General features: G+C 65.8%; 1 protein-coding gene across 1 annotated transcript; it reads left to right on the top strand.

The window, feature by feature from the left end:
• Window positions 1-708: 708 nt before the first annotated feature.
• Window positions 709-14,487, top strand: EXOC3L2 (exocyst complex component 3 like 2). Its single transcript, XM_074531822.1, has 11 exons — window positions 709-1,232; window positions 3,166-3,847; window positions 4,964-5,078; window positions 5,321-5,431; window positions 6,434-6,534; window positions 7,460-7,567; window positions 7,664-7,799; window positions 9,939-10,061; window positions 11,039-11,194; window positions 11,801-11,922; window positions 13,930-14,487. Exons 1-11 carry the CDS (start codon window positions 785-787, stop codon window positions 14,168-14,170), a joined length of 2,343 nt encoding a protein of 780 aa, XP_074387923.1. The 5' UTR covers window positions 709-784; the 3' UTR covers window positions 14,171-14,487.
• Window positions 14,488-15,563: the final 1,076 nt, after the last annotated feature.

Raw genomic sequence — 15,563 nt, 5'->3', positions numbered from 1 at the left:
CGGTGTCACCGCAGCCACCACAGCTAAAGCCACCAGAGCCACCGGTGTCACCACTGCCAGCGCCACCAGCGCCACCGGAGCCACCGAAGCCACCAACGCCACCGCAGCACCGTCAGTGCCACCGCAGCTGAAGCCACCAGAGCCACCGGGGCCACCGCTGTCACCGCCGCCACCGTCGGTGCCACCACAGCCACCGCCGCTAAAGCCACCGGAGCCGCCGGTGTCACCAGAGCCACCAAAGCCGCCCCCGGTGCCCCCGGAGCCCCCGCGCCGCTCCCGGGGGTCTCCGTCCTCCCGCTCTGCTGCGTCCCCTCCGTGTCCCCTCGGTTCCCCTCGGTGTCCCCTCCTCTGTTCGCCCTCTGTCCCCTCCGTGTCGCCTCCGTGTCCCCCTTCTCGCCCCTCGGTGTCCCCTCGGTGTCCCCTCCGGTGCTATCCCCGGTGCCATCCCCGGTGCCCCTCTCTGTCTCCGGTGTCCCCGGTGTCCCCCCGTCCCCCGATATCCCCGGTGCCCCCCTGTCCCCTCGGTGTCCCCTCAGTGTCCCCTCGCTGTCCCCTCGCCCCCCGGTGCCCCTCGGTGTCCCCCTCCTCTGTTCCCCCTCTGTCCCCTCCGGTGTCCCCTCGGTGTCCCCGGTGTCCCCTCGTCCCCCGATATCCCCGGTGTCCCTCGGTGTCCCCCTGGTGTCCCCGGTGTCCCCTCGGTGTCCCCTCGCTGTCCCCCCGCTGTCCCCGCTGTCCCCTCGCTGTCCCCTCGCTGTCCCCTCGCTGTCCCCGGTGTCCCCCGGCCATGCCGCTGCTGCGGAGACCCCCGGAGGAGCCCCCCACGCTCGGGGGCGCGGACCGGGACCCGTTCTCGGCGGACCCCGAGGGTCGCCGCCGCCGCCGCGCCACGCTGGGCGGGCTGGTGGGGCTGGGGGGACACCTGGGGGGACACCTGGGGGGACACCTGGGGGGACCCTTCGGCCTCCGCCGCCTCCGCGACCCCCGCGGGCGCCGCCGCTCCGAGGACGCGGGGGTGGCGCGGAGACCCCCGGAGGAGGCGGGGGGGAACAAGCGGGGGTCGCTGCTGAGGCTGGCCCTGGGCACGTGGGGACAGCGCGGCACCGAGAAGGGGTCGCCGGTGGAGGGACAGGCGGGGGACGGCGCCGAGGGAGCGGCGGGAGAGCGGCGGGAGAGCGGCGGGAGGGAGCGGGACGGCGGCGGGGACCGGGAGAGCGAGCGGGAGCCGCTGTCCGGTGAGTGGGGACACCGGGGGTATTGGGGACAATGGGGGACAGGGACCGGGACCGGGAGCCGCTGTCCGGTGAGTCCGGGCTTGGGGACACCGGGGGGACAGGGAGGGGACACAGGGACACCACCGGGATTGGGGACAATGGGGGACAGGGACCGGGAGAGCGAGCGGGAGCCGCTGTCCGGTGAGTCCGGGCTTGGGGACATGGAGGGGACACCGGGGGGACAGGGACAGGGACACCGGGGGGACAGGGACGGGGACCGGGAGCCGCTGTCCGGTGAGTGGGGACACCAGGGGGACATGGAGGGGACACAGGGACACCACGGGGATTGGGGACAATGGGGGACAGGGACCGGGAGAGCGAGCGGGAGCCGCTGTCCGGTGAGTGGGGACACCGGGGGGACAGGGGAGCTTGGGGACATGGCGGGGGGGTGAAAGGGAGGGTTGGGGACATGGGGGGGACATGGGGGACACAGGGATGGTGACAAGGGATGGTGACACAGGGATGGTGACAAGGGACACAGGGCCTTGGGGACACGGGCACAAGGGGATGGCGGCTTTGGGAGATGGGACAGGGGACACGGGGCTGGGGGACATGGGGACGGTGACAAGAGACACGGGGACAGGGACAGGGGTTGGTGACAGAGGCCACAGGGACATGGGGACGGTGACAAGGGACACGGGGACAGGGACAGGGGTTGGTGACAGAGGCCACAGGAACATGGGGACGGTGACAAGGGACACGGGGACAAGAGGACAGGGGACAGGGAACAGTGACAAGCGACAAGAGGACACAGGGATGGTGACAAGAGGGACACAGGGACTTGGGGACGCGGGGACAAGGGAATGGGAACTTTGGCGACAGGGGACACGGGGATGGTGACAGGGACACGGGGATGGTGACAGGGACACGGGGACAAAGGGATGGGACACAGGGACATGGGGACACCGGGATGGTGACAAGGGACATGGGGTCAGGGGACTTAGGGACATGAGGTGAACAGGGGGCTTAGGGACAGGAGATGGGGACATGAGGACACTGCAGTGGTGACAAGGGACACGGGGACAATGGGATGGGAACTTCGGGAGATGGGACACGGGGATGGGACATGGGGACACGGGGATGGTGACAAGGGACACGGGGACAAAGGGATGGGACACAAGGACATGGGGACACGGGGATGGTGACAGAGACACGGGGATGGTGACAGGGACACGGGGACAGAGGGATGGGACACAGGGACATGGGGACACGGGGATGGTGACAAGGGACACGGGGACAGGGGGTTTGGGGACACAGGGACAGGGGACACTGGGATGGTGACAGGGACACGGAGATGGTGACAGGGACACGGGGACAGGGGGTTTGGGGACACAGGGACAGGGGACACGGTGCCACCCCGGTGTCCCCGCGCTGTCCCCGCAGTGCTGGAGATCCTGGAGCTCATCCAGCGCCGGCACCTGGTGACAGGGGACACGGGGATGGTGACAGGGGACACGGGGATGGTGACAGGGACACGGGGACAGGGGGTTTGGGGACACAGGGACAGGGGACACGGGGATGGTGACAGGGACACGGGGACAGGGGGTTCGGGGACACAGGGACAGGGGACACGGTGCCACCCCGGTGTCCCCGCGCTGTCCCCGCAGTGCTGGAGATCCTGGAGCTCATCCAGCGCCGGCACCTGGTGACAGGGGACACGGGGATGGTGACAAGGGACACGGGGACAGGGGGTTTGGGGACACAGGGATGGTGACAGGGACACGGGGATGGTGACAGGGACACGGGGACAGGGGGTTTGGGGACACAGGGACAGGGGACACGGGGATGGTGACAGGGACACGGGGATGGTGACAGAGACACGGGGACAGGGGGTTCGGGGACACAGGGACAGGGGACACGGTGCCACCCCGGTGTCCCCACGCTGTCCCCGCAGTGCTGGAGATCCTGGAGCTCATCCAGCGCCGGCACCTGGTGGCCGCGGACGCTCAGATCATCGCGCTCGAGGCCGAGTGCTCGCTGTCCCCATCGCGCCCTCCCTCCCCGTGTCCCCTCCCCTCGCCCCCTGCTTCCTCCCCATCCCCACCATCCTCCTCCTCCCCTCCGCCGTCCCCGGTGCCCTCCGGCGGCCGCCGCGCCCGGGACGTGGCCCTGCTGTACCGGGCGCTGCTGTCGCAGCTCTGGGCCGTGGTGGCCGAGTCGGTGGCGTCGCCGCCGCCCGCGCTGGCCCCGCTGCGCGCCGTGGTGGCCGTGCTGGAGCAGGAGGAGGCGGCGGACGCTCGGTGCCCGCCGGGGACGCGCCCGGGGCGGCCGCGGGCGCTGCGGCGGCGCTGGCACGAAGCCGTGGCCCGGGCGGCCGGGGAGCGGCTGGCGCAGGTGGCACCGGCGGGCGGGCTCGGGGCCCGGTTGGCCGCGCTGGCCGCCAGGGTGGTGGGGGACCTGGGGGTCGTGAGGGGCCGCGTGGCCCCCGAGTACCCGCCCGAGTGGGGGGCCACGGGGGTCTACGCCCGCGGGTACCACCGAGCGCTGGGGCAGCAGGTGAAGGCGCTGGCGCAGAGGCCGCTGGATGTGGGCGAGATGTACCTGCTGCTGGACTGGCACAGCAACGCCTACCCCAGGTGAGGCACCCCGAAATGGGCTCCTAGGCCAGGTGAGGTACCTGGGAACCCCGAAATCTGCCCCTCAGTAATGCCCACCCCAGGTGAGACACCCCGAAATGTGCCCCAGGCCAGGTGAGGTACCTGGGAACCCCAAAATCTGCCCCTCAGCAATGCCCACCCCGGGTAAAACACCTGGGAACCCCAAAATCTGCCCCAGCCACCCCAGGTGAGGCACCCCAAATGTGCCCCAGGCCAGGTGAGGTACCTGGGAACCCCGAAATCTGACCCTCAGTAACACGTACCCCAGGTGAGGCACCCCAAATGGGTCCCTCAGGTAGAACACCTGGGAACCCCAAAATCTGCCCCATGGCAATGGCTGCCCCAAAATCTGCCCCTCAGTAACGCCTACCCCAGGTGAGGCACCCCGAATGTGCCCCAGGCCAGGTGAGGTACCTGGGAACCCCGAAATCTGCCCCTCAGTAATGCCCACCCCGGGTAAAACACCTGGGAACCCCAAAATCTGCCCCTCAATAAAGCGTACTCCAGGTAGAACACCTGGGAACCCCGAAATCTGCCCCATAGCAATGCCCAGCCCAGGTGAGGTACCTGGGAACCCCAAAATCTGCCCCTCAGTAATGCCCACCCCAGGTAAAACACCTGGGAACCCCGAAATGTGCCCCATAGCAATGCCCAGCCCAGGTAAAACACCTGGGAACCCCGAAATCTGCCCCTCAGTAATGCCCACCCCAGGTGAGGCACCCGAAATGTGCCCCACAGACACACCTAGCACAGGTAAAACACCCCAAAATCTACCCCATGGCAATGGCCGCCCCAAAATCTGCCCCTCAGTAAAGCGTACCCCAGGTGAGACACCCCAAAATCTGCCCCATAGCAATGCCCACCCCAGGTGAGACACCTGGGAACCCCAAAATCTGCCCCAGACACCCCAGGTGATGTCAGCCCCCAATGTCCCTCCCCCAATGTCCCCACTGTCCCCAATCCCCCCAATGTCCCCAATCCCCCCAATGCCCCCAATGCCCCCAATGCCCCCAATGTCCCCACTGTCCCCAATGTCCCCAATGTCCCCAATGTCCCCATTGTCCCCAATGTCCCCAATGTCCCCATTGTCCCCAGGGAGGTTTTGGGGCACCCCGAGGTGGGGGCGCTGCTGCGGGAACAGGAATTGGGGCCCCTCCTGCCCCCCGAGACCCAGCGGGACCTGGAGAGATCCTGCATTGCCGCGGTGAAGGTGGGGACACTGGGGACACTGGGGACATTGGGGACATTGGGGGACATTGGGGACATTGGGGACACTGGGGACATTGAGGACATTGGTGGATTGGGGACATTGGGGACATGGGGGACATTGAGGACATTGGGGGGATTGGGGCCACTGGGGACATTGGGGGGCCATTTGCAGACATTGTGGGGACATTTTGGGACATTTGGGGACAGCGGTGTCCCCACGGTGTCCCCAATGTCCCCCGGCAGGCCAAGGTGGAGGTGGCCGTGGCGCAGGAGCTGCAGCTCAGCGAGGACAGGTGGCCCGAGGATGTCACCAGCCAGGACATGGAGGACGGGCTGGCCACGCGTGTCACCGGGGTTTGTCCCTGTCCCCTGGGGTGGCACCGGGGTATGGCAGTGCCACCAGCGGGGTTTGTCCCTGTCCCCATCGGGGTATGGCAGTGCCACCAGCGGGGTTTGTCCCTGTCCCCTGGGGTGGCATCTGGGGACACTGTGGCAGTGACAGCCGTGAGGGGACAGTGGTGGCTCAGGGGACATTGTGGCGGTGATGGTGTCACCGTGGCTCCTGTGGTGTCCTTGTCCCCACAGCTCAGGGGACACCATGGCCTGGTCCCCACACCCATGGTGGCCTTGTCCCCACGGTGGCCTTGTTCCCAAGGCCCAGGGGACACCGTAGCCATGTTCCCACGGTGTCCCTGTCCCCACAGCTGCTGTGGGCAGACGTGGACTGAGCCCGCATGGCCCAGGTGACACGGTGGCACTGTCCCCACGCTGTCCCTGTCCCCACAGTGTCCCTGTCCCTGTCCCTGTCCCCACGCTGTCCCTGTCCCCATTGTGTCCCTGTCCCTGTCCCCACGCTGTCCCTGTCCCCACAGTGTCCCTGTCCCCATTGTGTCCCTGTCCCCACAGTGTCCCTGTCCCCAAACCCACGCTGTCCCTGTCCCCAGCTGTCCCCATTGTGTCCCTGTCCCCATTGTGTCCCTGTCCCTGTCCCCACGCTGTCCCTGTCCCCACAGTGTCCCTGTCCCCATTGTGTCCCTGTCCCCAAACCCACGCTGTCCCTGTCCCCATTGTGTCCCTGTCCCCACAGTGTCCCTGTCCCCATTGTGTCCCTGTCCCCACACTGTCCCTGTCCCTGTTCCTGTCCCCACAGTGTCCCTGTCCCCACAGTGTCCCTGTCCCCACGCTGTCCCTGTCCCCACAGTGTCCCTGTCCCCAAACCCACGCTGTCCCTGTCCCCACGCTGTCCCTGTCCCCACAGTGTCCCTGTCCCCATTGTGTCCCTGTCCCTACGCTGTCCCTGTCCCTGTCCCTGTCCCTGTCCCTGTCCCTGTCCCCATTGTGTCCCTGTCCCCACAGCTGCTGCGGGCGCACGTGGACCGAGCCCCCCAGGTGACCCCCGAGTTCGGCCGGGAGATGGCGCACAGCCTGCTGGGAGTGCTGGTGGCCTTCCTGCACAGGTGGGACACCTGGGGACACCTTGGGGACACCTGGGGACACCTGGGGACACCTTGGGACACCTGGGGACATCTTGGGACAGCCTGGGGACACCTTGGGGACACCTTGGGGACACCTTGGGGCACCTGGGAACACCTTGGGGACACCTGGGGACACCTGGGGACACCTGGGGACACCTGGGGACAGCCTGGGGACATCTTGGGACAGCCTGGGGACACCTTGGGGACACCTTGGGGACACCTTGGGGCACCTGGGAACACCTTGGGGACACCTGGGGACACCTGGGGACACCTGGGGACAGCCTGGGGACATCTTGGGACAGCCTGGGGACACCTTGGGGACACCTTGGGGACACCTTGGGGCACCTGGGAACACCTTGGGGACACCTGGGGACACCTGGGGACACCTGGGGACGCCTGGGGACACCTTGGGGACACCTTGGGGACAAGGGGGCACCATGGGGACACCTGGGGACACCTGGGGGACGTGGGGACATTGGGATGTGACACAGGACGGACATGGGGACACCCAGGGACACGCTGGGGACACCCTGGGGACACCTTGGGGACACCTGGGGACACCTGGGGACAGCCTGGGAACACCTTGGGGACACCTGGGGACACCTTGGGGACGCCTGGGGACACCTTGGGGACAAGGGGGCACCATGGGGACAGCCTGGGGACACCTGGGGGACGTGGGGACATTGGGATGTGACACAGGACGGACATGGGGACACCCAGGGACACGCTGGGGACACCTTGGGGACACCTTGGGGACACCTTGGGGACACCGGGATGTGACGCAGGACATGGGGACACCCTGGGGACACCCAGGGACACGCCAGGTGCCCCAAAAGCCACACCCCCCTCGGGATGTCACCCCCTGGCAGTGCCACCACCCCCCGGTGACACCACTGTCCCCTCCCAGCTTCCAGCGCAAGGTCGAGCGGTTCCTGGACGGCCCCGGTGACGCGGCACCGCCCGACGCCACCCCCGGCCGCGCCATCGCCCTGGCCAACTGCTGCCCCCCGTTCAGGTGAGGCCACCGCCTGTCCCCGGGTGTCCCCAGGGTGTGATGTCACCTCAGTGTCACCCCGGTGTCACCTCGGTGTCACTGCGGTGTCGCCGGCAGGGCGTTCGCGGAGCGGCTGGCGCAGTTCGGGCACGCCGAGAGCGAGGAGCCGCGGCGGCAGGCGCACGCGGCGCTGGACAGGGTGACCCGGGCGTGCGGCCACCTCCTGACGCGGCGGCTCTTCGAGGAGCTCAAGGTGACACCAGGGTGACAGGGGTGGTGGCTGTCATCATTGGGTTGGTGACAATTGTGGGATGTGGTGGCCGTCGTTGGGTTGGGTTTGGTTGAGTTGGGTTGGGTTGGGTTGGGTTGGTGACACATCTGGGACGTGGTGGCCATGACCTGACGCGGCGGCTCTTGGAGGAGCTCAAGGTGACACCAGGGTGACAGGAGACACCTGGGGACGTGGGGTTGGTGACAATTGAGGGACGTGGTGGCCATCGTTGGGTTGGGTTGGGTTGGGTTGTGTTGGGTTGGTGACACCTCTGGGACGTGGTGGCCATGACCTCCTGACGCGGCGGCTCTTCGAGGAGCTCAAGGTGGCACCAGGGTGACAGGGGTGGTGGCTGTCATCATTGGCTTGGTGACAGTTGTGGGAAGTGGTGGCCATCGTTGGGTTTGGTTGGGTTCGGTTCAGTTGGGTTGGTGACACCTCTGGGACGTGGTGGCCATGACCTGACTCGGCAGCTCTTCGAGGAGCTCAAGGTGACACCAGGGTGACAGGAGACACCTGGGGACGTGGGGTTGGTGACAACTGTGGGACGTGGTGGCCGTTGTTGGGTTGGGTTGGGTTGGTGACACCTCTGGGACATGGTGGCCATGATCTCCTGACACGGCGGCTCTTCGAGGAGCTCAAGGTGACACCGGGGTGACAGGGGTGGTGGCTGTCATCATTGGCTTGGTGACAATTGTGGGACGTGGTGGCCATCGTTGGGTTGGGTTGGGTTGGTGACACATCTAGGACGTGGTGGCCATGACCTGACTCGGCAGCTCTTTGAGGAGCTCAAGGTGACACCAGGGTGACAGGTGACAGCTGGGGACATGGGGCTGGTGACAATTGTGGGATGTGGTGGCCGTCGTTGGGTGTTGGGTTGGGTTGGGTTGGTGACACCTCTGGGACGTGGTGGCCATGACCTCCTGACGCGGCGGCTCTTCGAGGAGCTCAAGGTGACACCAGGGTGACAGGAGACACCTGGGGACGTGGGGTTGGTGACAATTGAGGGACGTGGTGGCCATCGTTGGGTTGGGTTGGGTTGGTGACACATCTGGGACATGGTGGCCATGACCTCCTGACGTGGCGGCTCTTCGAGGAGCTCAAGGTGACACCAGGGTGACAGGTGACAGCTGGGGACATGGGGCTGGTGACAATTGTGGGATGTGGTGGCCGTCGTTGGGTTTGGTTGGGTTCGGTTCGGTTGGGTTGGTGACACATCTGGGACGTGGTGGCCATGACCTGACGCGGCGGCTCTTCAAGGAGCTCAAGGTGACACCAGGGTGACAGGGGGTGGTGGGTGTCATTGGGTTGGTGACAATTGTGGGATGTGGTGGCCGTCGTTGGGTGTTGGGTTGGGTTGGGTTGGGTTGGTGACACCTCCGGGACATGGCGGCCATGATGAGGTGTTGACTTGGGTGACATTTGTGCAACACGGTGGCCATCATCAGGTGACAATTGTGGGACATCCCTGGATGTTGGGTTGGTGACAATTGAGGGACATGGTGGCCATCGTTGGGTTGGGTTGGGTTGGGTTGGTGACACCTCTGGGACATGGTGGCCATCATCAGGTGACAATTGAGGGACATGGTGGCCATCACTGGGCGTTGGGTGGGGTTGGTGACACCCATGGGACATGGTGGCCATCACTGAGTGACAATCGTGAGACATGGTGGCCATCATTGGGCGTTGGGTTGGGTTGGTGACACCCATGGGACATGGTGCCCATCATCAGGTGACACCCATGGGACATGGTGGCCATCACTGGGCATTGGGTTGGGTTGGTGACACCCATGGGACATGGTGGCCATCATCAGGTGACACCTATGGGACATGGTGGCCATCATTGAGTGACAATCGTGAGACATGGTCACCATCATTGGGCGTTGGGTTGGGTTGGTGACACCCATGGGACATGGTGCCCATCATCAGGTGACACCCATGGGACACGGTGCCCATCATCAGGTGACAACTGTGGGACATGGTGGCCATCACTGGGTATTGGGTTGGGTTGGTGACACCCATGGGACACGGTGCCCACCATCGCCGGTGCCACCAGCGGGTGCCAGCCCCGGTGCCCCCCGTGGTGACGTCCCCGTGTCCCCGTGTCCCCGTGTCCCCCAGCCGCACTTCGGGAAGCTGATGAAGCGCAAGTGGCTGACGAGCTCGGACGCCTTCGACGCCATCGTGATGCTCGTGACCGGCTTCGCCCAGACCCTGCGGCCGCTGCACCCCGAGCCCCACCAGGTGTGGCACCTGGGGACACCTGGGGACAGCAGGGGACAGCTGGGGACAGCTGGGGGTATCTGGGACAGCAGGGGACAGCTGGGGACACCTGGGACACCTGGGACACCTGGGGGTATCTGGGGACACCTGGGGACAGCTGGGGACAGCTGGGGACACCTGGGACACCTGGGACACCTGGGGACAGCAGGGGACAGCTGGGGACACCTGGGGACAGCAGGGGACACCTGGGGACAACTGGGGACAGCAGGGGACACCTGGGGACAGCAGGGGACACCTGGGGACAGCAGGGGACAGCTGGGGACAGCTGGGGGTATCTGGGACAGCAGGGGACACCTGGGGACAGCTGGGACAGCTGGGGACAGCTGGGACAGCAGGGGACACCTGGGACACCTGGGGACACCTGGGGACAGCTGGGGACACCTGGGGACACTGGGACATCAGGGGCTGGGTGACAGCTGTGGGACACTGGGACATCAATGGGGAACTGGTGTTGGGTGACATTGTTGGATGTGGCTCCGTGTCACACCATGGTCACAGTGCCATCACCAGGTGTGGCCCCAGGTGACACCATGGCCCCGGTGCCATCCCCAGGTGTGGCCCCAGGTGATCACACCTTTCTCCTGCGCCAGGTGCCGGTCAGCGAGCGGCACCGAGCGCGTGCGGCCGCTGCTGCAGGGACGGTGCCATCACCTGGGTGCCACTCCAGGTGACACGGTGGCCCCGGTGCCATCCCCAGGTGTGGCCCCAGGTGACACGGTGGCCCCGGTGCCATCCCCAGGTGTGGCTCCAGGTGGTCACACCTCTCTCCTGCACCAGGTGCTGGTCACTGAGTGGCACCACGGCGTGCTCATCGAGTACATGCGGCCACTGCTGCAGGGACGGTGCCATCACCTGGGTGCCACTCCAGGTGACACGGTGGGCATGGTGCCATCCCCAGGTGTGGCTCCAGGTGATCACACCTCTCTCCACGCTCGCAGGTGCTGGTCAGCGAGCTGCACCGCCGCGTGCTCATCGAGTACGTGCGGCCGCTGCTGCAGGGGCGCCTGGTGTGCGCCTCGGCCAAGGCGCGCGCCCGCGTGGCCGCTCGGCTCGGGGACGAGGCCCGGCAGCTCCGCGAGCTCTTCTCGCGCCTGGTGAGACCCCCGGGACCACCGCGGGGAAGGGTGACACCCGTGGGTGACATGCGGGGGGACAGCGCTGGGTTGGGGTGGGTGACACCCATGGGACATCATTGGGTGTTGGGTTGGGTGACACCTGTGGGACATCATTGGGTTGGGTTGGGTGGCACCTGTGGGATATTGTTGGGTTCGGTTGGGTTGGGTGACACCCATGGGACACCACTGGGAATTGGGATGGGCAACATCTGTGGGACATTGTTGGGTTGGGTGACACCCATGGGACATCATTGGGTGTTGGGTTGGGCTGGGTTGGGTTGGGTGGCACCCGTGGGACATTGATCAGCGCCACATTGGTGACACCTGCGTGACACCATTGGGTTGAGTGACACCCATGGGACATTAACGGGTTGGGTGACATCCCTGGGACCTTGATCGGTGTTGGGTTGGGTGACACCCATGGGACATCGCTGGCTGTTGGGTTTCTGTGCTGAGTGACACCCATGGGACATCGCTGGGTGCCACGTTGGGTGACACCCTGGGACACTGACCACTGCCACGCTGGGTGACCGCCCTGTCTGTGGCGGCCACCGCCGGTCACCGCGGTGTCCCCAACGTGCCCAGGACTCGGCGTCGCCCTGGCTCGACTCGGTGGTGCCGCGGCTGCGGGAGCTGCTGGTGCTGGAGGACACGGCGGCGCTGCAGATGGAGGTCGGGGCGCTGGCCAGGGACTTCCCCGATGTCCGGTGGGTCTGGAGACACGGGGGTGACACCGCGGGGGTGGCACTGTGGGGTGACACCAGGGTGACATGGCCGGGGTGGCACTGGGGTGACACAGCCGCACTACAGATGGAGATCGGGGCCCTGGCCAGGGACTTCCCCGATGTCCGGTGGGTCTGGGGACACGGGGGTGACACTGTGGGGGTGACACTGTGGGGGTGACACTGTGGGGGTGACACTGTGGGGGTGGCACCAGGGTGACATGGCCGGGGTGGCACTGGGGTGACACGGCCGCACTACAGATGGAGGTCGGGGCCCTGGCCAGGGACTTCCCTGATGTCCGGTGGGTCTGGGGACATCCTGGGGGTGACACTGTGGGGGTGACACTGTGGGGGTGACACAACCAGGGATGGCACCGTGGGAACCCTGCGGGGATGGACACCAGGGTGACACGGCCGGGTGACACTGCAGGACCCCCGTGAGGGTGACACAACCCGGGGTGACATCCCGGGGATGGCACCGTGGGGGTGACACGGATGGGGGTGACACCGCGGGGGTGACAGAACCGGGAATGACACCACGGGGGTGACACGGACGGGGTGACACCACGGGGGTGACAGAACCGGGGGTGCCACAACCGGGAGGTGACACGGACGGGAGGTGACACGGACGGGGTGACACAACCGAGGGTGACACCGCGGCGCTGCCCCGCCCTTCCCGGCGGGCCCGGACCGGACGCGGCCGCTCCCGGGGGGACCGAGCGGGGCCGGACCGGACGCGGCCCCTCCGGCCCTTCCCGGCAGCGCCCGCCCCGCTGCCCCCGCCGGGAAACGGCCCCGGCCGAGCGCCAGCGGCCCCGCCCCGGAGCCGGCACCGGGGCAGCGGGGACACGCGCGGGGACACCGGGGATGGCGACAGGGGGGGATTTGGGGCGTTTAAACAGAAATTTGGCGGCTGGGACCCCAAGAATCGGGGCAGGGCGAACCCTGGAGGTGCCGCACCCCAAAATCCGCCCCAGCCGGGGGTCCGGGGGGGTTTTGTCCCCTCTGACCCCCCGGTGTTGTCCCCGTTGTCCCCTCGTTGTGCCATTGTCCCGTTATTGTCCCTGTTATTGTTCCTCCCGTTATTGTCCCGTTCCTGTCCCCCAGGCGCCGACACGTGGCCATTGTCCCGTTCCTGTCCCCGTTATTGTTCCCCCCGTTATCGTTCCCCCCGTTATTGTCCCGCTCCTGTCCCCTCACTGTCCCTCACTGTCCCTCACTGTCCCCTCGCTGTCCCCCAGGCGCCGACACGTGGCCATTGTCCCGTTATTGTTCCCCCCGTTATTGTCCCCTCACTGTCCCGTTACTGTCCCCGTTATTGTTCCCCGTTATTGTTCCCCCCGTTACTGTCCCGTTCCTGTCCCCCAGGCGCCGACACGTGGCCATTGTCCTGTTATTGTCCCGTTATTGTTCCCCCCGTTATTGTCCCCTCACTGTCCCGTTCCTGTCCCCGTTATAGTTCCCCCGTTACTGTCCCGTTCCCCCGTTACTGTCCCGTTCCTGTCCCCCAGGCGCCGACACGTGGCCATTGTCCCGTTCCTGTCCCCGTTATTGTTCCCCCCGTTATTGTTCCCCCCGTTATCGTTCCCCCCGTTACTGTCCCGTTCCTGTCCCCGTTATTGCCCCCGTTATTGTCCCGTTCCTGTCCCCCAGGCGCCGACACGTGGCCATTGTCCCGTTACTGTCCCCGTTACTGTCCCCGTTATTCTCCCCGTTATTGTTCCCCCCGTTATCGTTCCCCCCGTTATTGTCCCGTTCCTGTCCCCCAGGCGCCGACACGTGGCCATTGTCCCGTTACTGTCCCCATTATTGTTCCCCCGTTATTGTCCCGTTATTGTCCCCGTTATTGTTCCCCCCGTTATTCCCCCCGTTACTGTCCCGTTCCTGTCCCCCAGGCGCCGACACGTGGCCATTGTCCCGTTCCTATCCCCATTATTGTTCCCCGTTATTGTCGCGCTCCTGTCCCCTCATTGTCCCGTTCCTGTCCCCCAGGCGCCGACACGTGGCCGCCCTGCTGGACGCGCGGGGCCTGCGGGCTCAGGGCCCCCGCCGGGAGATCCTGGGGGTGCTGCAGGACCTGGGCGGGGGCTCGGAACCGGCACCGGGCCCGGTCCCGCCGCGGAGCCGCGCGTTCTTCGCGGAGCTGGCGGCGCCGCGCCCGGTGCGCTGCCTCCCGTTCCAGCTGCGGCTGCCGCGGCTCCCGCGCCGCGGCCCCGCCCGGCCCCGCCCGTGACGGGCCCGGCAAGGGGGCCCCGCCCCGGTTCGGCCCGGCTCGTCCCGGTTCAGCCCGGTTCGTCCCGGTTCGTCCCAGTGTGTAAATGACGCTGTAAATTAATGGCGGTGGTCTCGTTCTTGGGGACAGGGTGGGGACAGAGTGGGGACATCCCCCGGGACAGAGACCCCCTCCCCAGTTTGTCCCAGTTCGTCCCAGTTCAGCCCGGTTCGTCCCAGCTTGTTCCAGTTCATTCCGGTTCATCCCGGCTCGTCCCAGTGTGTAAATGACGCTGTAAATTAATGGCGGTGGTCTCGTTCTTGGGGACAGGGTGGGGACATCACCTGGGGTGGGGACATCCCGAATCCCTGAGTCCCAGTTCAGCCCAGTTCAGCCCGGTTGATCCCAGTTCGTCCCAGTTTGTCCCAGTCCATCCCAGTGTGTAAATGACGCTGTAAATTAATGGCGGTGGTCTCGTTCTTGGGGACAGGGTGGGGACAGGGTGGGGACATCCCCCGGGACGGGGACACCCCCAATCCCCGCTTCCCAGTTCGTCCCAGTTCAGTCCAGTTCATCCCAGTTCAGCCCAGTTCATCCCAGTTCATCCCGGCTCGTCCCAGTGTGTAAAGGACGCTGTAAATTAACGGTGGTGGTCTCATTCTTGGGGACAGGGTGGGAACAGAGTGGGGACATCCCCCGGGACAGAGACCCCCTCCCCAGTTTGTCCCAGTTCGTCCCAGTTCAGCCCGGTTCGTCCCAGTTTGTTCCAGTTCATTCCGGTTCATCCCAGTTTGTCCCAGTGTGTAAATGACGCTGTAAATTAATGGCGGTGATCTCGTTCTTGGGGACAGGGTGGGGACATCACCTGGGGTGGGGACATCCCGAATCCCTGAGTCCCAGTTCATCCCAGTTCAGCCCGGTTGATCCCAGTTTGTCCCAGTTCATCCCAGTTCGTCCCAGTGTGTAAATGACGCTGTAAATTAACGGCGGTGGTCTCGTTCTTGGGGACAGGGTGGGGACAGGGTGGGGACATCCCCCGGGACGGGGACACCCCCAATCCCCGCTTCCCAGTTCGTCCCAGTTCGTCCCAATTTGTCCCAGTTCGTCCCAGTTTGTACCAGTCCATCCCAGTATGTAAATGACGCTGTAAATTAATGGCGGTGGTCTCGTTCTTGGGGACAGGGTGGGGACATCCCCCGGGACGGGGACACCCCCAATCCCCGCTCCCCAGTTCTTCCCAGTTCATCCCAGTTCATCCCAGTTTGTCCCAGTGTGTAAATGACGCTGTAAATTAATGGCGGTGGTCTCGTTCTTGGGGACACTGAGGTGACAAAGCGACACTTTAGGGGACAAGGGGACATTTTGGGGACACTTTGGGGACACTTTGGGGACAATTCCCCGCCGCGTCCCCTCC

Source organism: Zonotrichia albicollis, chromosome 39, assembly GCF_047830755.1.
Source record: "Zonotrichia albicollis isolate bZonAlb1 chromosome 39, bZonAlb1.hap1, whole genome shotgun sequence".
NCBI lineage: Eukaryota > Metazoa > Chordata > Aves > Passeriformes > Passerellidae > Zonotrichia > Zonotrichia albicollis.
Note: the sequence above shows the minus strand (reverse complement) of the source record. Positions and strands in the feature narration are given on the sequence as shown.